At 47.1% G+C, this 21,933-nt stretch overlaps 1 protein-coding gene and 1 non-coding gene across 4 annotated transcripts in view; one reads left to right on the forward strand and one right to left on the reverse strand.

Moving 5' to 3' along the window:
- The window catches only part of Rps6ka1 (ribosomal protein S6 kinase A1), a 29,920-nt gene extending 18,265 nt beyond the window's left edge, over positions 1 to 11,655 (forward strand). For all 3 annotated transcript variants that reach the window (XM_026391622.2, XM_026391621.2, XM_026391619.2), the window contains exons 17-21: positions 8,710 to 8,871; positions 9,066 to 9,142; positions 9,341 to 9,458; positions 10,234 to 10,371; positions 10,735 to 11,655. In XM_026391622.2, the coding sequence (XP_026247407.1) occupies positions 8,710 to 8,871; positions 9,066 to 9,142; positions 9,341 to 9,458; positions 10,234 to 10,371; positions 10,735 to 10,857 (618 nt within the window). In that variant the 3' untranslated portion in view covers positions 10,858 to 11,655. The remainder of the gene's footprint in view (positions 1 to 8,709; positions 8,872 to 9,065; positions 9,143 to 9,340; positions 9,459 to 10,233; positions 10,372 to 10,734) is intronic.
- Positions 11,656 to 20,301: 8,646 nt separating this feature from the next.
- On the reverse strand, positions 20,302 to 20,432 carry LOC113184888 (small nucleolar RNA SNORA63). The gene has a single exon (XR_003301060.1). It is a non-coding gene; the product is annotated as a small nucleolar RNA SNORA63 (small nucleolar RNA).
- Positions 20,433 to 21,933: the final 1,501 nt, after the last annotated feature.

Below are 21,933 nucleotides of genomic sequence, written 5' to 3' on the forward strand. Positions count from 1 at the left end.
ACTTGTGGTAGCTGCCTTATCATGGGGTGGTTGTGGGATGAAGCGAAGTACTTTTCTTGAGAGTGCGGCTTCCCGCTCTCAGGGCTGTCTAGCAGTAACTGCCACATGTAAGCAGGGAGGCAGGACCCCAACACACGCGCAGGACTAAGAAGAATAATGTAACCACCCGAGTGCTCGACACCCAAATTCAAGAATTGTCAAAACCAACCCAGTGGAGCACACCTCCCAGCACTCGGGAGGCTGAGGCTGGGGGATCGCTGGAGTCCAGGAGTTCAAGACCAGCCTGGGCAACTAGCCCTAGTACTGACATTTGCCACTTCTTTCTTTTCATCTCTCCCTCCCTCCCTTTCTCTTTCTCAGTGCAGGGCCTTGTACATTTTAGGCAAATTTCTACCACTGAGCCACCTCCCAGCCCTCCTTTGTTTCTTTGTTGTTGCTGCTGAAGTATTTTTCTCAACTTTTTTGAGAAGAAAGATCAAATTTATAGAAAAGGTCAAAGAATAATATAATGAAATTCATTTTTCTCTAGACTTAATATATCTTTTTTTTTAAATATTTTTTTTATAGTTGTAAATGGACAAAATGCCTTTATTTGTTTAGGTTTCTGTTTTTTCTTTTTACATGGTGCTGAGGGTCGAACCCATTGCCTCTACCACTGAGCAGCCAGCGCTCTACCACTGAGCCACAACCTTTAATTTATTTTTATTTATGTTTTTGTACCTGGGGTTAAACCCAAGGGCGCTTAACCACTGAGCCACGTCCTCAGCCCGCCTTTTTCTTTAATTTTTTTTTTAAGTTGTAGGTGGACACAATGCCTTTATTTAATTTATTTATTTCTATGTGGTGCTGAGGATCAAACCCAGGGCCTCACATCTGCTAAGCAAGCACTCCAGCACTGAGCCACAGCCCCGGCTCCCCCAGCCCCTTTTTTATATTTTATTTAGAGACAGGGTCTCACTAAGTTGCTAAAGCTGGCTTTGAACTTGCAATCCTCCTACCTCAGCTTCCCTTAATATATATATATTGGAAAATGCATTTGAAAGGAAGTTACAGGCATTTTGACACTTGACCTACAAAGGCTTATAAAGTCTTGCTTTTGCTTGGTACTGGACATTGAACCCAGGGATACTATACCACTGAGTTAAACCTCCAGCCCTATAACTAAAGTCTTTTAAAAGCATGTTTTAGACTTCACATCATCTTAGTTATATATCTGTAATTTTTTATACCTTTATTTAATTAATTTATTTTTATGTGGTGCTGAGAATTAAACTCAGTTAGGCAAGTGCTCTACCACTGAGCCACAACCCCAGCCCATATATCTGTAATTTTAAAAACAGTGGACATTGGGGCTGGGGACGTGGCTCAAGCGGTAGCGCACTCGGCCGGCATGCGTGCGGCCCGGGTTCCATCCTCAGCACCACATACAGACAAAGATGTTGTGTCTGCCAAATACTAAAAAATAAACATTAAAAAAAAAACAAAACTGGACATTATTTTTCAACCAACTAACAAAATTAGCAGTGAGTTGTTTTCATATAAATTCACAAAAACATTTTCCCTCCTGTCCTTTCAAAAATGTCTTTTCATGATTGGGTATTATAATTGAAATCCTGATCTCTTTTCATGATTGGATATCATTGAAATCATAATCCCTGCAAAGTCGACACATTTATTTCATTTAGTTGTTCTATCCAAATCTTCTTATTTTTTTAAATATTTATATTTTAATTTTAGGTGGACATAGTATCTTATTTCACATTTATGTGGTGCTGAAGATCGAACCCAGTGCTTCATGCGTGCTAGGCGAGCATTCCACCGCTGAGCCACAACCCCATCCCAAAATTAAAGCACAGGGATTTTTTTTTTTTTTTTTTTTTTTGTGTGTGGTGCTGGGGATTGAACCCAGGGCCTTGTGCATGCAAGTCTTCTTTTTAAACTGAAGTAAAATCTGCATGAGGTAGATGTTCTGTGAACAATTTGATGAGTTTTGTTAAATGTGTACATCCATGTCACCTGCATAGTAAAAACTCCCTTTTGTAAGCCACTTACTTGCTGAAGAGATCAGTTTGTTCTGTAGAATGTCCCACATTCTGAATAAGTCTTTTACTTCCTGGTGGCATTATTTATGTTATTTCTCTATTGCTCATGTTTCCTGTAAACTGCAAGTTCCTCTAAAGCCTTTTTTTTTTTTTTTTTTTAATTGCTGGGGATTGAACCCAGGACTGTGTCACACATGCTGGTCCAGTGCTCTACCACTGAGCCACCACACCCCCAGCCCTTTTGAATTTTATTTTGAGACAGAGTCTTGCTAAGTTCCCCAGGTTGACCTCAAACTTGGGATCTTCATGCCTCGGTCTCCTGAGTTTCTGGAATTAATAGCCGTGCACCACCATACCCAGCTTGCTCCAGAATCTTATTTAGATGTAGCTTCAAATTTTGGTGGGATGGGAGAAGTTCAGAAAGCCGGGATCTGGGATCCCAGAGAATCATGTAGAATACTTAACTATTATGAATCATTGACCTTCAAGGAATTCCAACTGTGTTTATCTTGGCCAGATCATGTCTGTAGAGGACTAAGGAAAAGTCTAGAAAAGGGACCTATTGTGACCATGTTCAATCATTGGCACCTATTTCCATACATTGAAGGGGTGGGGGGGTGGGAATCGTGACATCATTGCAGGTGCACAGGGAAGGCTGTTCCTCCATTCAGGCCTAGAGTCCAGATGCCATAGGACCTGAGTTGTGTTCAAGTGTTTATTCAAAACAAAAGAATCATATGTCCCATTGGCAGTTGTACACTAGCTTCTCTTGTGCACAACCAAATATCTGCAGTTACCTAATAATACGTTGGCCATTCTGCTACAAAACAATAATAACAGGATAGGGCAAAACAAAATCAACAGGAGGCCACTCCATGAGGTGCAAGTGCTTTGAGCACATGACCTCGTGTTGCCCCCCATTATTCACGCCAGGTGATAACAGACCTATCTCCTCATTGTAGAGAGCCTCACGTAATGGCTTCCTCCTTTCTGGGTTTTTGAATCAATTATTTCACTAGGGTGTACAAAAATGGCGCTGTCTGACTAAGTGTGATTGATTAGCAGGAACTCTTTTATAAAAAGGAACTTTACCTCATACTCAAAGCTTCAGTTTGGTGACCACATGTGCTTTTAATGGTCCTGTTTGAAGTGGCTTTGGTTTCTGAAATGGCCAATGCAAACAGACTAATGATCAAACGTGTGAGATCAAAGAGTGAGTGTGTTTCCTTTTCCTGTTTTGTTGTCAAGTGAGTACTAGTTAAAGTCACCTCCAAGAGGGTTTAGGAGACAAAGCCACTGCAGTGAGTTACCAGTGGGTTGCCCGAAGCTCAGAGCAAGGAAGAGCTTTCTAGAGCAGGAGATGCCTCCAAAGGGAGTCCCTTCCACAAGGCAGGTTCCAAGTTTGAGGAACCACCTGAAGGAAATTGTATCTTTCCCAAAACCAGGAGTTGACTTTGGGAAACTGCGATGTGTCTGGCCCTCTCCAAATACCAGAGACAACTGACGAGGAAATGGGCAGCTGTTCTTTATTTTATTTGTTTATTTTTATGTGGTGCTGAGCATCGAAACCAGTGTCTCACCCATGCTAGGCAAGTGCTCTGCCACTGAGCTACAGCCCCAGCCCCTGGGCAGCTGTTCTTATTGAAGTATTTGGAGGGCATTCTCTGGGTTGACTTGGCATCTGGAGTAGCTGTGGTCTATAAGATGGGAATCCAACAGAAACTGAGGGATGGGAAAAGGTGACTGGGGCTCCAGATCCTCTGGGATCCTTATGTGTGTGTGTGGGGGTCGCTGGAGATTGAACTCAGGGGTGCTTGACCAGTAAGCCACATCCCCAGTCCTTTTTGTTTATGGGACAGGGTTGTGCTAAGTTGCCCAGGCTGACCTTGAACTTGCAATCCTCCTGCCTCAGCCTCCGGAGTTGCTGGGATTGCAGGCGTGTGCTACTGTGCCCAGCAATGTTTTCCATCTTTTAAGTAGTCATTCTGACAGGTGTGGATGGTATCTCATTAGGGCTCTAACTGACATTTCCCTGATGGCTGGTGAAGTTGACGCTCCTTCACATGCATATTGCCATTTGAATGCCTTCTTTCCTGAAATGGCTGGTCCCATCTTCTGTCCATGTTTTTAAATTGGGTTGTCTGCTCCCTTCGTGTTATTTTATAGCCATTCTTTGTTTAATGTGTAAAGCCTATTAAAGTTCAGACTACTAGGCATGGTGGCACATGCGTGTAATCCTAGGAGCTCATGAGGCTGAGGCAGGAGGATGGCAAGTGCAAAGCCAGCTTCAGCAATTCAGAGAGCCCCTAAAGCAACTTAGTGGGACCCTGCCTCACAATAAAAAATAAAAATTGCTGGGGTTGTGGCTCAGTGGTTAAGCACCCCAAGGCTTAATCCCCAGTACAAAAGAGAGAGAGAGAGAGAGAAAGGAAAAAAAAAATGTCCCCAGACTCCATCTTGTCTGTTTCCATAAGGTCCCCATCATGCCAGGAACAGCCTTTGAGATGCAGATTCAATAGAGCCAACACCAGGCTTTGGCTGTGTCTTGTTGTTGTTGTTGTTTTGGTTTTTTTTTTTTTTTTTAGTTATAGATGGACATAATATCTTTATTTTGTTTATTTATTTTTATGTGGTGCTGAGGATTGAACCCAGTGCCTTACCTGTGCAAGGTAGGCACTCTGCCACTGAGCCACAACCTCAGCCCCCTGGCTCTGTCTTTAACCAGATGATTCACACAGAACAATTTGTCACGGGTGCCCAAATGCACATCTGCTGGGGATGCTGATGGCGATAAAGGTGCTGTGGCTTTCGGGCACAGTGGCACACACCTGTAATCTTTTTGACTCAGGAGGCTGAGGCAGGAGGATTCCAAGTTTGAGGCTAGCCTTGGCAACTTAGTAAGACCCTATCCCAAAATTAAACTTTAAAAGGGCTGGGAAGGTAGCTCAGCGGTGGACTGTCCCTGGGGCTGCTCTTGGCAGTTCACGCCACTTGCCACGTTCTATAGGCCAGGCAAGGTTCTGAGCACTTTGCATATTAAACTCACTTAATTGTTACAAAAAAGGAACTGGTGAAGAATGTGTCATCGTGATCTTTATTTTACAAGTGAGAGGATTGAGGTTTAAGTAACTTGCCTGAAGCCTTACAGCTAATCTGAAGTCTGGGCTCTGAACTCGTACAAGATTGGATGCTCTAGACAGCATATCTTCTGATTTTGTTTTGTTTTGTTTTCCGTGCTAAGGATCAAACCCAGGGCCTCATACATGCTAGGCAGATGCTCTACTACTGAGCCACATCTCTAGCCCTTACCCAGGGATTTGATTACTGTTATCATCACCATTTTACAGTTGAGAAAAGTGAGGGCTAGAGAGGCGGACCACACAGCTATGGAGGGCAAATCCAAGACTCACACTCCAGCCTGCCCGACTCCTTGTGACTGCCAGAGGTCATGGCCTGTTGACCTATGGTTGCATTTAACCTATAAAAATATTTTGTTTGGCCTGCACGATATGGGATGACTTTTGTTTGGGGTTGGTTTGGTAAGGTGTAGTGATTTGGCTGCTTTTAAAAAACCAGGCCCGAGTTGTTCTGCGGTGACTGTCGACTGGCACCAAGAGCAGTTGCCCCTTTAGACTGGTTGGTGTGGTTCCCACTCAGCCTGGCCTCCCTCACAGTCACCCAGCCTGCTGTGACTTCCTGTGCCGTGAGATGGGAGACCGCATCATCTCCCCACTCCCCACCTGAGGGTCAGGTCGAAGAACCACCTGCAGGGCTTTTCCAAGCTGCCCCCCCTGCCTCCGTGTTCTTCTCTTACCGCCATGATGAGGCCTGGTGGAGTTTGTCGTTTCTCTGTGTTGTTGGGGCAGGATAAGATCACAAACACCCATGTTCCTGTTTCCCAAAAGTGTTATCTGTGCTGTGCTCAATAGACCGTGGAATTACAGTCAGACCTGGGTTTGCCTCTTACTGTACAAGCAAGGCCATTCTCATCACAGAGCCTCAGTTCCCTCCTCTGTAAAATGGAGCCAGTCATTACCAAGGTGTGGTGGATAGCCCCAGTGAGATCATGATGAGGAACCCTCTTAAACCAGGAATATCACCTGTACAGGTGTCCCCAGCATCCCTGGCCTCTCAAGCATGGCTGGGCACTTTGGGGAAGACAGCCTGCATTCTCTGGGGGCCTGCACTGTGGTGTCATGTGACCGTGTTGGAAGGAGAAAGTCCAAGGGCTTCCTCCAGTTCTTGGATGCAGCTCACAGAGTATCACTGGGGCCAGTGTCTGTGTGGCCCTTTTCCTCTGGAGGCCGGCTGTGCTGGGCCACACCTGTTCTCCATCTGCCCTTCCCATGGACACCTGCCAGAGTGCTTGGGGTTCAATTGGAACAGTGAAGCCAACCAGTCTGCAGGACTCAACTAATGTCACCTGCAAGGTGACTGCATGTTTCAGAGGTGTGATTCCTTCATTCATTGCACAGAGCTCACTTAGCACTTGCTCTGTGCTGGTCCCTGGCTAGGTGCTGCAAGGTGACTAGGCACTCCACAGGCAGGCATGGTTAGGACTACTGTGGACGGAGCCTGCGTGACCTGAGCTCAGAGTGCCTGAGAGAATGCGGTGTGTGATGAGGCTAGGGCAGGCTGAGCCTCCCAGGGCAGGCTAGGGACGTGTGCTTTATCTTGCCGGTACTAGGGAGCCATTGAATGGTTTTGTTTTTTGGTATTGGGAATTGAACCCAGAGGCACTTAACCATGGAGCCAGATCCCCAGTTCGTTTATTTATTTATTTATTTTTATTTATTTATTTTTAAATTTTGAGACAGGGTCTTGCTAACTTGCTTGGGGCCTCTCTAAATTGCTGAGGCTGGCTTTGAACTTGCCTTCCTCCTGCCTCAGCCTCCTGAGTCACAGGGATTACAGGCGTTCGCCACCACACCAGGCCCATTGAAGGTTTTTGACATTCCCCAGGGAGTTCCATTAGCTCGAGGGAGGAGGAGCAGGAGGGTGAGAACATGATGTCTAGCATTTGGAATAGGTTGAGTTTGAGACTATGGAACACCCAGCAGTTGCCTTCTGGTAGGAAACTGGATCTATGAGCCTGGACTCAGGAAAGTTCTGGGCCAGGGCTAGAGATCTGAGGATTGTAATTAAGTGGTAGAGGTTTGGCTATGAATACAACCATGCAGAGGGGGAGAAGCATGCAGAGTCGGGTGTTCGGGTGCCCTTGGGTTACAGAGGAGCACTGGGATCCAGGGGAAAGTCATTTGCTTATGGCCTCAGGGTAAGTGCTGTCCCGTCGTTCCTTCAACAGAGACGCACGGAGTACCTGCCCTGTACCAGGAGCTAGTGTGAGTGCTGGGCTCAGTAGTGAGAGCTAAATGCTCAGGAAGCTACATTCCAGTGAGCAGACTCAGAAAACAAATGAAATATTACGTCCCATGGTGTTAAATGCTACTGTGTGACAAAAGCAGAGCAGAGTAAGAAGGCTCAGGAATACTGGGTGGCCGGGGGCTGTTCTTTGGGGATGTTCAGGGGAAACCTTACTGATAAGAACAGAGACCTAAAGGGAAAAAGAAAATTAGCCAGGTAGATGGATGAGGGAAGAGTGTTCTAGAAAGAGGGAATTGCAGGTACAAAGGTCCTGAGGCAGGTGTGTGCTTGGCCTGTTGAAGAAGAGCAGAGAGACTGATGTGGCTGAAGCAGATACAGCAAGGGGGAGACGGCAAAGAGCGCAAGAGACATGGGGGAGGGCGGGGAGAGATCAGGTGGGGCCACGTGGGCCATAATAAGGAGTTTTCTTTCTTTCTCTCTCTCTTTCTTTTTTTTTTTTTTTAATTGCGACATACCTGTGTGTGTGTTACTGAGGGTTGACCCTAGGGGTGCTCTACCACTGAGCTACAACCCCAGCCCTTTTTATTTTATGAGACAGGGTCTCATTAAGTGGCCCAGGCTGACCTTGAACTTGCAATCCTTTTGCCTCAGCCTCCCAAGTCTCTGGGATTACAGGCCTGCACTACCGGGCCTAGCTAGTCATTTTTCCTTTCAAAACAACCCCCCAGGTTGGCCTTGAACTCCTGGGCACAAGGGATCCTCCAAGCAGTCAGGACTATAGCATGCCACCACACCTAGCAAGGACTTAAAAGGGAAAGGCGTGGAGGGTTTCGAGCTGTGATGACACGATCTGACGTGTGTTTAACAGGATTGCTGCAGCGTGATGGTGAGACGCATTGTAGGGGGGGAAAGGCAGAAGCAGGGAGACCAGTTAGGAGGTGGCTGCCCTAATCCAAGGGGTAGGGGATGATGGTGGGGAACCAGAGCCCCGCCAGTCGAGGAGCTGAGAAATGACTGGGCTCTGGAAACATTCTAATGGCAGAGTCAACAGAGTTGACCTGTGGGTTTATTAAGGAAAATGAGAGGAAAAAGAAAAAGGACCCACACAACAGGAAGGATGTGATTATGTGAGGAGCAGATTTGAGAGGAGAGCTACGGAGTTCAGTGTTGGGCAGGTTGAATTCCTGCCACCTTAGATCGTGCTCCATTGAGATTTCAAGCAGGCAGTGGTAGCACCAGGAGAAGGGCTCCTGTGGGGTAGCCCTTTTCCTTCTTCCCGGATTCTAGATTTTTCCCTAGCAGCCTTCCCATATGGAGGCTGACCCCAGTCCTCTGCCCCTAGGTGGTGCACAGAGACCTCAAGCCCAGCAACATCCTGTACGTGGACGAGTCTGGGAACCCCGAGTGCCTGCGCATCTGTGACTTTGGCTTCGCCAAGCAGCTGCGGGCTGAGAATGGGCTCCTCATGACGCCTTGCTACACAGCCAACTTCGTGGCGCCCGAGGTGAGTGAGGACGGCAGGAGGCTTTGTGCCGCACCTAGAGGCCCATGCTGTCCAGGCCTACAGTGTCTATAGCCTTGACTCAGGGACTAAGGGCAGATCTAGCCACAGCAGGGACTCTTGTTCTACCTTTTGGGGACTGTGTGGCCACTTCCTACTGCCCTCGGACTGACCACCCTCCCCTGCCTTCCTGCCAGGTGCTGAAGCGCCAGGGCTACGATGAAGGCTGTGACATCTGGAGCCTGGGCATTCTGCTGTACACCATGCTGGCGGGGTGAGTGCCCGGCCGGGCCCTCCCCACTCCTGTCCTGGGATCAGCCTGGGCGGGGGCTTGTCTCAGGGGAGATCAGGTCTGCCTGGGGACAGGCCCTGCCTATGGGAGCTGCACCTTGAAGCATGCAGTCTGAGCAGGAGGGGCAGCCTCCCGTCTCCAGGGCAGAGGCTGTACCCAGCTGTGTGGGCTTTTCTCCAGATACACTCCATTTGCCAACGGACCCAGTGACACCCCAGAGGAGATCCTGACCCGGATCGGCAGTGGGAAGTTTACCCTCAGTGGGGGAAACTGGAACACGGTTTCCGAGACAGCCAAGGTGAGTCTTAAGAGGAGGGGCAGGGTCCATCCCGAGGCTTTTCAGCAGTTCAGGTGTCCTGTAGCCTTTCTCCCAAAATGAAGCTTCCTAGGCAGACTGGCCCTTTTTTGGGGGTAACTTGGTGACTGATCATTCATGGTCCTTTCCCATGTGGGGGACAGAGGACTGCACAATCCCAGCACCTCTCTTCTGGAAGCTCAGTGAAGGGGAGCTGTAGGCCTGCAGGCCTCCCCGGGGATCCAGGCACAGAGCAGAAGCAGAGCAACTGCCCATGGAGAGGACCTTCCCAAAGAGGGAAGAGTTTTCAGTATTGGTGACAGTTCCTATCACTGGGAGCCTCTGTGCGAACAGATTTGAGCCCTTCATAAGCAGCACCACTTCCACCAGCCTGTGTGGCAGTGTTGTTGCCCCCATTTCTCAGAAGGGACATTGAGGCTCGGAGAGTTGAAGTGACTTGCCCAGGGCCCTCAGCTGATGAGCGGAAGAGCCGGGTTCACACCGGAATCTGCCCGGCCTCAACCCTTAGGCTCTTGCCCCTTTCCACCCTGGAAGGCAAGCGGGCTCCTGGAAGTGTGAGGAGAGCAGAAGCCCCCAGAGGGGAACGCCCTGGCTGTGCCTGGGAAGCCATGGCTTGTGGAGAATGGATCGCAGGGCAGGGGCAAGGGTTCAGGTGGGAGCTGGTCGGTGCAGTTGTCTTCCCCTTCCCCATCTGCGGGACACAGATGATCTCTCCCCTGCTGCCCCTCACACCTCCCCCTTGCCCCTGGGCCGCTAGGACCTGGTGTCCAAGATGCTGCATGTGGACCCCCACCAGCGTCTCACAGCCAAGCAGGTCCTGCAGCACCCATGGATCACCCAGAAAGACAAGCTTCCCCAGAGCCAGCTGTCCCACCAGGACCTGCAGCTTGTGAAGGTATGACAGCCCAGCCGCTGGCAGCCGCAGGGTGCAGGTTACCCAGGCCAGGGTGTCATGTGCAAGGACTTGGGGTAGTGGAACCAGAAGATCCCATGTCTGTGCCCAGGACCAGGAGGTGGGACAGAGGACATGAGACAGTCCTGTTTTCAGGGGCTCTAGTCTTCTGGCAGACACAATTACCAACCTCTGAAGCCTCCATTCTGAAGGAGGAGGCAGGACCCATGACCATGAAGGACCACCAAGGCTGGGAATAGTGGGCTGGGTGGGCTGTGGGGCTCTGGGAGGGGCTGGCCTGACCTGGGACAGTGTCCCTCCCCTGCTCACCTCCTCACTGGCCCCCCGACTTACCTCCTCTCCCAGGGAGCCATGGCAGCCACGTACTCCGCGCTCAACAGCTCCAAGCCCACCCCCCAGCTAAAGCCGATCGAGTCATCTATCCTGGCCCAGCGGCGGGTGAGGAAGCTGCCATCCACCACTCTGTGAGGGGCCTGGCGCCCAGGCCGCAGGGCGGTGCTAGCTTGATGGAGGCAGCATCCTTCCCAGAGGGAGCAGCCCAAGTCACGGGGCCAGAGCAAGTTGGAGCCTCGAGGGGTCCGGGAAGCAGCCAGCCCAGATCACCCCCCGTGAGGGTGTGAGAAGTGCCTTCTCCTTCCCCAGGATGGACTCTTCCGGCTTAGGCTCTGCTGGTGGAAATCGGGTCACTGTACCAACTCTGACCCTTTTTAAGGAAAATAATGGCGTCAACCCCGTGGAGTTTTATAAGATCCATTTGCCTTTCTGGGAGCAGAAATAGCCAGTGCAACCCCAGAAGGGGCACTGCGTCATGCTGGGGCTCTCTGTGGCTGAGACTCCTGGAGCAGCTTCGGGGTCCTACCCTGGGGGCCCCACAATTGGTTATCTGGAGCCATTGGCAGATCCCCCACGGCAGCCCGGCGTCGCCTCGCAGAGCCACCGACTGTTAAGTAGAACTCCCTCTCTCCCCAGCAGCTCCTCCAGCCTGTTCTGCCAGGGGTCTAGAACCACTTTCGGCTAGAGCTGCTGGCTCCAGGCTCCAGGCACCAGCATCCGCATCGGCCCACCCATGGGCCCCTGCATTCAGGTTGGGCCGCCCCAGGGAGAGGACATGGAGAGCACTTTTCGGCAGATTTCTATTGAGTCTGCTACTGGACAGAGGTCATGGAGGCCAGGGGTGCAGGCCACAGGGGCAGGGGCTTTTTTCATTTCTTCCTCAGCTGGTAACTCAGGGTTCATCTGTCCATGGCCTTTCTAATAAACTTACAATCAAATCGAAGCACACTCTTCTCCACTTCTCATCTCTGAATCTGCCCTCTCTCTGCTATGGGTTGTCAAGGGCTTTGGCAGGGACAAGAAATGGGCCAGGGCCTGGTACCATGGTCCTCACCTATAATCCCAGCATCTCCGAGGCTGAGGCAGGATGATCATAAGTGTAAAAATATTTACTACCAGTGACGGGTGTCAGATTCCGTACTTGGGCCTTACATGCACATTCCATTTACTCTTTTTTTTTTTTAATACCTTTATTTTTTTAATTTTATTTTTATGTGGTGCTGAAGATCAAACCCAGTGCCTCATGTGTGCTAGGCAAGCGCTCTACCATGGAGCTACAACCCCAGCCCCCATATCCCATTTAATCTTACCAAACCTATGAAGTAGGTGTTATTATGCTATTATCTGTATTTTATAGATGGGGAAATGAGCTCAGAGAGGGGAATGATATTTCCTCGTGCAATAAATATTTCCTGAGCACCTGTTATGGCCCTGCTGCAGATGCTGGTGAGCCAGGAGAGAATAAGTCTTAGATCTAAATAGGGGACGGGGACAGTTTGCAAACCTAGGTCAGCTACTCAGAAGACATGTGGAGAGTTAAATTGGATGAGACTGGGTCGGGGAAGGCCACTCTGGGAAAGTGACCCAGAAACTGAGATCTGAATGAAGAGCAGGAGGCAGAGTTAGGACAGAGGCCCCAAGAGGGAAACAGGCAGGGTATGCTCAGTGTCTCAAGAGGAGCTGATGTAGCTGTGACCTCAGAGCCAGGAGTTTGCACAAGATGAGGTTGGGACGTGGAGGCAGGGAGAAATGCAAGCTATTAAAAGAATTTAGGGACTGGGAGTGTAGTTCAGTGGTAGAGCCTTTGCTTAGTAGGCATGAGGCCCTGGCTTCCATCCCTAGCACTGGGGGGGGGGGAGGAGAAAAAATATATATATATATTTAGCTCATGGATCTAGAGGCTTAGAAAGTCCAAGAGCCTGGCCCTAGCACCTGGTGAGGGCTGCTTGCTGTATCACATGCAGAGGGCATCACACGGCAAGACTGGGCAAGAGCATTAGCTTGGGCCTTTCTTCCACTTCTTATAAAGCCACTAATGTCATCATGGTTTCCTGCCCTCATGACCTCATCTCATCCTAGTTACCTCTCAAAGTGCCCACCTCCAAATATCATTAGCATATGAAAGGGGGGCACTGAAACCACAGCACCAGATGGCCCCAAGTTCCAGAGTCACTGTTCCCTTTAATGCCCAAATAACAATCCCTCAGCTCCTGCCCACAAAATACCCACCTACTAAGCAGGTGCTCACCTTGTGGAGCTCCAAGTGCTGTATTTCATGACACCCTCATGTGAACAAGATACGGTCAATCCTATTTCACACGCAAGAAGAAATTTGAGGCTTGGAGATTAACTTGCCCTGGGACACAGCAACATGGCAGAAGAGAACTCACACTGGAGGTCTGAGATCTGAGAGTCACCGTTCAGGGGTGCAGCCCCACCTCTCTGCTTGTGAGACTGCCCAAGACCTACTTGTGTGTTCCACAGAGCTGTCTGTTTACCACCCTACCCTCAGCCAACCATGTGGTCATAAATTTCCTATACAATTGGGGTCTGGTCTCAATTACAGAATCCCAGTGGCTCCAGAGGCTGAGGCAGGTGGATCTCAAGTTTGAAGCCAGCTTCAGAAACTTAGCAAGGCACTAAGCAGTTTAGCAAGATCCTGTCTCAAAACATAAAACGGGCTGGGATGTGGTTCTGCGATTAAGTGTCCCTGGGTTCAATCCCCAGAACAAAAATAAGAAGAAAGTCCCAGCCAGGTGCAGTGGTACAAGCCTGTAATCCTAGCAACTTGGGAGGCTGAGGCAGGAGGATCCTGAGTTCAAAGTCAGCCTCAGCAACTTAGTGAGGCTCTGTCTCTAAATAAAATATTTTTAAAAGGGCTGGGGATGTAGCCCAGTGGTTAAGCACCCCTGGGTTCAATCCCCAGTACAAAAAAAAAAAAAGTTCTAATTCCAGTTGAGTGTGGTGGCACACACCTATAACCAGAGACTCTGGATCCTGAGGCAGGAGGATCTCAAAGTTTGAGGCCAACCTGAGCAATTTAAGGAGACCCTGTCTCAAAATTAAAATATTTGCATATAGTTCAGTGGTACACGCCTGTCATCCCGACTACTTGGGAGAATCTGAAGCTGCTAACAGTGGAAAACAAACTGGGAGATTTGGGGAGTTTCCTACAGTCGCATAAAGTAGAGTTCCCCATCAGCTGGACTACACATCAGGGAACTAATGGCATGTCAAGGGCTTGGAGGGGATTCCTCTTCCCACGGGGGAACGTTTGAGGGGCTGATGTAATTCCCTGTGGGCCAGCAACTCGGATCCCAATCGTCCACACAGACAGCAGCGTCCCTGGGTGTTTCTTGCATTTTACTCTCTTGTCTTCATGTTTTGCAGGATGATTTTGGAGACAGGTACCCTCAGAAAAAAGGCTGGTTTTCTATGCAGGTTATATAAGCTAACATTTAGCAATAGGGTTGACACATGGATTTAATTCTCTCACTCAGCCTGTAATTTAAGACCACCGAATAACGTACCAAACTGTGACTTGTTTAATGGCTGTCCTAGGCACAATGGGTTGAATTCCTGTTTACGCTGGGCAGAGCACAGATGTCATCCCTAATATTCAAAGCAATCTCATGAGGTAGGTATTATCATTTCCATTTTACAACAAGGAAACTGAAGCTGAGGGACGAACGAGCCACAGTCCCCAAGGAAGTGGCTGAGCCCAGGTCTATCTGGCTCCGAACTCATACATGTCCCACTATCCAACCCTGCTGCACAGGATAAATTTCATCTCACAGTGACTCATAAAAATCTCACATTCAGAGGGGCCTTAAAGGCCCAGCCCCAACCTCCACCCACTACAGGAATCCTCCATAAATGGTTATCCAGTTTCTGTTTGAATCGTGCCAGCAACGGAGACTCCACCACATCACAAGGCAGCCCCCGCATGGTTGGAAAGTTCCTCACTTTGAATGAGGTCTGAGCAGCTTCCGTCTGTTGGGGGGTGTGGGGGTTCCCAGTAACTCCTGGGCACTCAAGGGAGAAATGACTCATTAGCAAGAGGGAAATCTCTGCGTGTCCCACCCCCAGAGACGGTAGCCGCTAGTGGCAGTCAAAAGAGATGGCACCGAGCCTGTGCCAAGCAGAGAAACCCCAAGAGGTGAGTGGAGGAACCTGTGGCCCATCACCCCGGGGACATCTGCAGAGGCGCCCCTCACCCCATGTCCTCCTGCCTCTGCCCCCGCCCAGCTCATCTGCGAATGCTCTGACATTTCCTGAGTGTCCCACAGAGCTACTGCAGGCACTGATGGAGAGCCTGGGTGACAAGCCAACAAACAGCAGCAGGACGTGGGAAGACCCCAGAGCCGTGGCTAAGAGCAGATGGGGGGTCAGTTGTACCTTTTTTTCTTGAAGTCTGAGTATCCTGGTCTACACTGCAGCTTTGGGCACTTGCCTGCAGACCTGGGCGAGCCATTTAACCCCTCTGCCTCAATTTCCCCACCTTTAAACTGGGACTTAGGAATAGTGCCTACTTCTTGTTGCAGGTGAAACGACGTGAGCATGAGAGGCTCATGGCTTGGGACCTGGTACATACTCCACCCCTGGCTGCACCCGCCTCCCTCAGCACAGACTCCAGCCTCCCAGCTCTCACAGCCTGGGGAGACTCAGCTTATCTGGGCATCCTCCTCCAAGGAGAAGAGGGAGCTTCTCATAAAGCCCACCTCTTTCCCCCTCCTGCCCCCGAACCTCTCTCTGAGTTATAGCTCATACTTGTGATTCAATCTGAGACTTCTTTTTTAGGTAATTTCTTCTGTTTCTCTTCCCTCCAGGGCTGTGGGCTGATTGAGAAATGGAGGGTGGATGACACATGCCTGACCTGGGCACCAGGACTGAAGCTGGGGCAGCCTGAGTCACCCATTCATTTGTAGAATCTCAGGAGGGCTGGCCTTGGGCCACGTCACTCCTGTTGTCATCACGGAGCTTTACAGTTCTAGGCCCTTGGCATGGGCTTCACGGAGCATCTGACGGGGTGAGCGTCTCAGCTCAGGAGGGAGTAGGGGGTTGGGTGAGGAGGCACAACAAGGTCAGACGCCAATGTCAGCCGTCACTGGCTACGCGTTCTGGGCAAGTCATCTGACCTCTCGAAGCCTCATTATCCCTCATCTGCAAACCATCTTCAGAAGGCTGTGGAGGGGCTTAAAAAGAATTAATCAGCCAGACATGGTGACGCACGACTGTTATCCCAGTTACTTGGGAAACTGAAGCAAGAGGATCACAAGTTCAAGACCAGCCCAAGGCAACTTAGGAAGACCCCTGTCTGCAAGGGACTGGGGATGTAGTACAATGGTACAGTACCCCTTGTTCAGTCAATAGTGCCAAAGAACAAGCCAACTAACTAGAAATTATTATTTCCTTTCATATATGGGAAAATGGAATAGCAGACAACATAAATCAAATGAATGTCAAAGAATTTAAAGCCTTAAATCAATAGTTTATTGGATGCCAAGCACCATAATAAATGTTTTACCAGTATCAGGGGTGTGAAAGTTTTGATTGTACTCCTTTTCCTTAAGAGGTTAAATTATCTACTCAAGTTCACTCTGTTAGAAAATGGGAGAGCTGAAACCAGCATTGGACCTGGCATCAAAATTCATGCTTACATCTTATTTTTATTTTTTAAAATATGTTTTTGGCTATAAATAGACACAATACCTTTATTTATTTGTATTTATGTGGTACTGAGGATCGAAACCAGTGCCTCACACATGCTAGGCGATCGCTCCACCAACAGCCCTACATCTTATTTTTAGAGTATGATCTGAGGCAAACCACTAAAGAGCTGTGAGCGTTAGTTTTGTTTGTTCTTTAGCATTAAGTTTTTTAACAAGATGAGGATAATCACATTATTTCACCATACTCTTTTGGTGTTTTCTTTTCTTCTTCTTCTTCTTCTTTTGATACGGGGGATTGAATCCAAGAGCATTTTATCCTTGAACTACATCCACAGCCCCTCCTCTTTTTAAAAATATGTTGTTTTTTGTAGATAGACAAAATACCTTTATTTTATTTAAATGTGGTGCTGAGGATCGAACCCAAGGCCTCCCATGTGCGAGGCAAGCACTCGACCACTGAGCCACAACCCAGTCCCCATCCACAGCTATTTTTGTATTTAATTTTGTGACAGGTCTTGCTGAGGTGTCCAGGCTGGCCTCAGATTTGCCATTCTCCTGCCTCAAACTCACAAGGCACTGGTGTTATGGCCACCAGGCCTGGCCTGTGGTGGCGTTTGTTTGTTTTGTGGTTGGAGATGGAACCCAAGGCCTTATGTGTGGTAGGCAAGTCCTCTACCACTGAGCTGGATTCCCAGCTCCAGATTGGGTTTTGTTTGTTTTTTGGTACCTGGGATTGAACCCAGTGGTGTTCAGCCACTGAGCCACATCCCCAGCACTTTATATTTTTTTTATTTTGAGATAGGGTCTAGCTAAATTGTTTGTGGCCTCACTAAATTGCTAAGTCTGGCCTTGAACTTGTGATCCTCCTGCCTCAGCCTGGGATTACAGACCTGCATCACCAAGCCTAGGCCCCAGATTGTTTTAAAGACATGAAAGGAATCTGTATACCTTTAAAGCACTTTGCACATGTATTACTTAACAAAACAAAACAAAAAAACCATCACCAATTATGTGCAAAGCAGTAAGTACTGGGAGGTCACATAGAATAATAATTTCTTAAGTGGTTTTAGAGGCAAGGTTAAATATAAATACAGGGCTGGGGATGTGGCTCAAGCAGTAGCGCGCTCGCCTGGCATGCGTGCTGCCCGGGTTCGATCCTCAGCACCACATACCAACAAAGATGTTGTGTCCGCCGAGAACTAAAATAAATAAATAAATTCTCTCTCTCTCTCTCTCTTAAAAAAATAAATAAATAAATATAAATACAAATAAGGATCACAGGTAGAAAGGAATCCCAACCTCATAACTGGATGGGGCTCTGGAATCATTCAGATCCAGATTTCTAAACCTTGGCTCTACCACCCTCTAGCTATGTGACTTTGAGCAGACTGACCAACTTTTCTGAACCTCACTCTTTTTCTGTATCCATGCCTGCTTTGAAGGGGTGGTGTGGAGGATTGAGTTAATAAAGTGCCTAGCATCATTTGGGGCACAAAGCAGATGTTCAGACAATGGTAATTATTTCACTATTAAGTGCTGTGAGCCCTTCTGACTGTGTACCCTCTGAGTCAGCTTCCTCTCCTTCCTGGGCACTCACCTGGACTTCCATGTTCCTTTGTTGACAGATGTGGCCATGTGGGTGAGCTATAGTCAACAGGGTGTGAGCAGTTATAATTTGTCCACAAAATCCTCCCAAGCAGAATTTCCAATGCTTTCTCCCTTCCTCCTTTGACAAATGTGATCCCTTTAAAAGTCACAGTGACCAGGCATGGTGGCGCATGGCTGTAATCCCAGTGGCTGGGCTTGGGAAGCTGAAGCAGAAGGATCATGAGTTCAAAGCCAGCCTCAGCAATGGTGAGGCGCTAAGCGACTCAGGGAGACCCTGTCTGTAAATAAAAGACAAAATAGGGCTGGGGATGTCGCTCAGTGGTTGAGTGCCCCTGGGTTCAATCTCAGGTACCAAAAAAACAAAACAAAACAAAACAAATCATGTTGGAGTAGGCAGAGCCGTGTAGAAGAAGGAGGAATTGGTACTTAGAAGAAAGCCACTTGTCAATCAGAGACATATGAAAGTACCAGCTGCTGCACATCCTCACCAACATTTGGTGCTACAGCCTATTTAAGCCATAGCTAGCCTGGTGGATGTGTGCAGATATCTCGTTGTGGTTTTTAATTTGCATTCCCCATGACAAATAAAATTGAGCATCCTTCCATATGCTGATCGATTGTTCGTATATCTTTGGAGAAGAATCTGTACACATTTCTTCTTTTTCTGGTGGTACTGGGGATTGGACCCAGGGACATTCTACCACTGAACTACACCCCCCAGCCCTTTTTGTTATTTTTACTGTGACACAGGGTGGTATAAATTGTTCAGACTTGGGCTGGGGATGTGGCTCAAGCGGTAGCGCGCTCGCCTGGCATGCGTGCTGCCCGGGTTCGATCCTCAGCACCACATACCAACAAAGATGTTGTGTCCGCCAAAAACTAAAGAAATAAATATTAAGAAATTCTCTCAATAAAAAAAAATAAAATAAAATAAATTGTTCAGACTGGCCTCAAATTTGCAATCTTCCTGTCTCAGCCTCCCATGTTGCTGGGAATACAGACCTGTGCCAACATATTTCACTCTTTTGCCATTTTTTAAAATTGGGTTGTCTAATTATTGGATTGATGAATTCTTTTTTTTTTTTTTTTTTGGTACTGAGAATTGAAACCAGGGACACATTTTACCACTGAAGTACATGACCAGTCCCTTCATTTTTTTTTTTTTTTGCTTTGAGACAGGTTCTTGTTAACCTGCTGAAGCTCATCTCAAATTTGTGATTATTTTGTTTCAGCCTCCAGAGTTGCTGCGATTACAAGTGTGCACTATTGTGCCCAGTCCTACATTTGTTCTTGTTTTATTATTTTTAGCTGTATATGAATGCAATACCTTTATTTATTTACTAATTAAATGCTTTGTTGAATAAATACAATACCAAACAAAATACATTCAAATGCTTTCTAAAAAAAATTAGTTTTAAAGCCTTTCTAGTCAGGCTAATGATAAACACAATAAAGGCAGATATGCTAGTTTAACATAATTGGCTGATTTTATACAGGACTTATATGTTTTAGTCCACAAGTATATGATTAAGTGATAGAAAACATCTATACAACCATTCCTACAGAACTAGGAAATAAATTTCTAGAAATCTAGAAATATTTTACAGACTATCTCTTATGCCCACCCCAACAGTCTAACCTTAAAGGGGATAAAGCCAGTGACTTTCCTCACAAGAGCTCACAACTAATGTCACTTTGCTATCAAAATCTATATTTCTGATCCGTTATGAGCATTTTTGAGACAAGATTCAAATATTCCCAAAGAAGCACAATGTACATTGTAATCGCCTATTTAGCAACAGCAGCACTGAATTAAAATATATCTCATCCCAGGAATTAAATAAGGTCAGCCACTGTACTATTGTAGAAAGACTCCGTGTCACAAAGAATCCTCTTGTCTTCTTCAGTAACAAAGTTTGTAGCCACACCTTTCCTCCTAAATCGACCCCCTCTGCCAATTTGGCTCTTTATTCAAACAGTGTGCTGTTTTGCTTATGATTCTGTCTCCTAAGTTACATCAACGCCATTTCTGAGCACCATCTCATCACCAACTGCTGCCAGCGACTCCTGTGAATATAGTTTTCACGATTGGTGGGTAGATCATAGTTTATAAGTAAAATTAATGTTGCACATTAATCCCACAAGCCAACAAGTCAGTAGTGATCAGAACTCCGCTTGACCCCAATTGGAATGCCCTCATGATAACATCTCTCTCTTTCTGGTCCATGTCACCATGCTGCAAAGGAAAAAAACCTTAATTCAAGAAACACCAGTCAGGTCAACATTTAATTTTATGAACATGTATGAGACCAAGCATCCTTGGCTGCTATAAGGGTATAGCAGACAGGTACAGGTAAGAAAAACTTTATTTTGAGCAGGGGAAATGACAACACAGCACTTAACAGCTGTATTGTAGTCTGAATCCTGATTATACCTTTATTTATTTTTATGTGGTGCTGAGGATCAAACCCAGTTCCATGTGCTAGGCAAATGCTCTACCACTGAGCTACAACCCAGACCTCCTGCATTGGAAGGGGCTGAGTATGGTTTCTCTGTTGTTTCTGTAAATATCCTTGCAAAAATGATAATGGTATTTCTAGAAGTCACTACAAGAGAGAAAGGGAATTGAATCTTGTGGCTTGTGAGGACAATTCAATAACATTTCTGATCTAATAACAATATTGATACTGAAGCAACCAGCCCCTCTTGGCATGTCACATCCAGGTATTGTTAAGAGTGGCTCAATGCCACTGAGTCTTTGTGGTTGCACACTACAGTGAACATGTGAACAAAAGGACTTAGCCTTTTGGAGCATAAACCAATTTATAAGTAGCAATAGCAATAAAATAATAATAATAGTCAGCCTTTATTAGTGCACAGGTTGAGTCAGGCACGATTCTAAGTGATTTTTCACTAACCTATCCTACGTGATAGGTATTATTTCCCCACTTTATTATTTTTATTTATTTATTTGTGTTTTTATTTCCCCACTTTAAAGGTAAGAAAACTGAGGTCTAGAGGTGAGGAAACTTGCCAAAGATCACACAGTTGTAGAGTGATTTATGGTTAATCTAAGGGAACCTCTTAGCCGGAGAAAAGAGAGAGGGGCTAATGACATTTTTATCTCTTTCCTGCTTTTGCCACTCAATCTAAAAGTTGTAGAAACTGGCAAATGAATCCCCCAGATAAGTAGATAAACACCAAAAATCAGAGTTCCCCCAAATGATTTTACCTTTGTCTGCCTCTGTGTTCACAAAGAGAAAGACATTGAACTTAGCGTTCAAGAGGTATTGAGAATGTGTAAAAAAGACATACCTTAGGGCTGGGGTTGTGGCTTGGTGGCAGAGGGCTTGCTTTGCAATGTGAGGCGCTGGGTTCCATTCTCAGCACCACATAAAAATAAATAAACAAAATAAAAATATTGTGTCCATGAAAAAAAAAAAGACACATCTTAGAATAAAAAAAGACTAGGTTTAAGCTGTTAATCCTTATAATAGCTGTGCGACCCAGGAGGAGTTTTTTGTTTATTTCTGTTTTTGGTACCAGGGATTAAAGCCAGGGGTGCTCTATCACCCAGCTACATTCAGGGTCCTTTTTAGTTTTTTTTTTTTTTTTTCGAGACAAGGTCTCAGTGATTTGCTGAGGCTGGCTTAGAGCTTGCAGTCCTCCTGCCTCAGTCTGCCCAGTCACTGGGATGACAGGCATAAGTCTCCATGCCTGGTGACCCAAGATAAATTACCCAGATTCCTGAGTCTCAATTCATTCAGGTGGGAGGATTGCGAGTTCAAAAACAGTCTCAGCAACTTAGCGAGGCTCTGAACTATTTAGCAAAACCCTGTATCAAAATAAAAAAAGAGGGCTGGGGATGTGGCTCAGTGGTTAAGAACCCTGGGTTCAGTTTCTGGTACCAAAAATTAATTAATTGATTAAC

Source organism: Urocitellus parryii, chromosome 11 (genome assembly GCF_045843805.1).
Source record: "Urocitellus parryii isolate mUroPar1 chromosome 11, mUroPar1.hap1, whole genome shotgun sequence".
Taxonomy (NCBI): domain Eukaryota; kingdom Metazoa; phylum Chordata; class Mammalia; order Rodentia; family Sciuridae; genus Urocitellus; species Urocitellus parryii.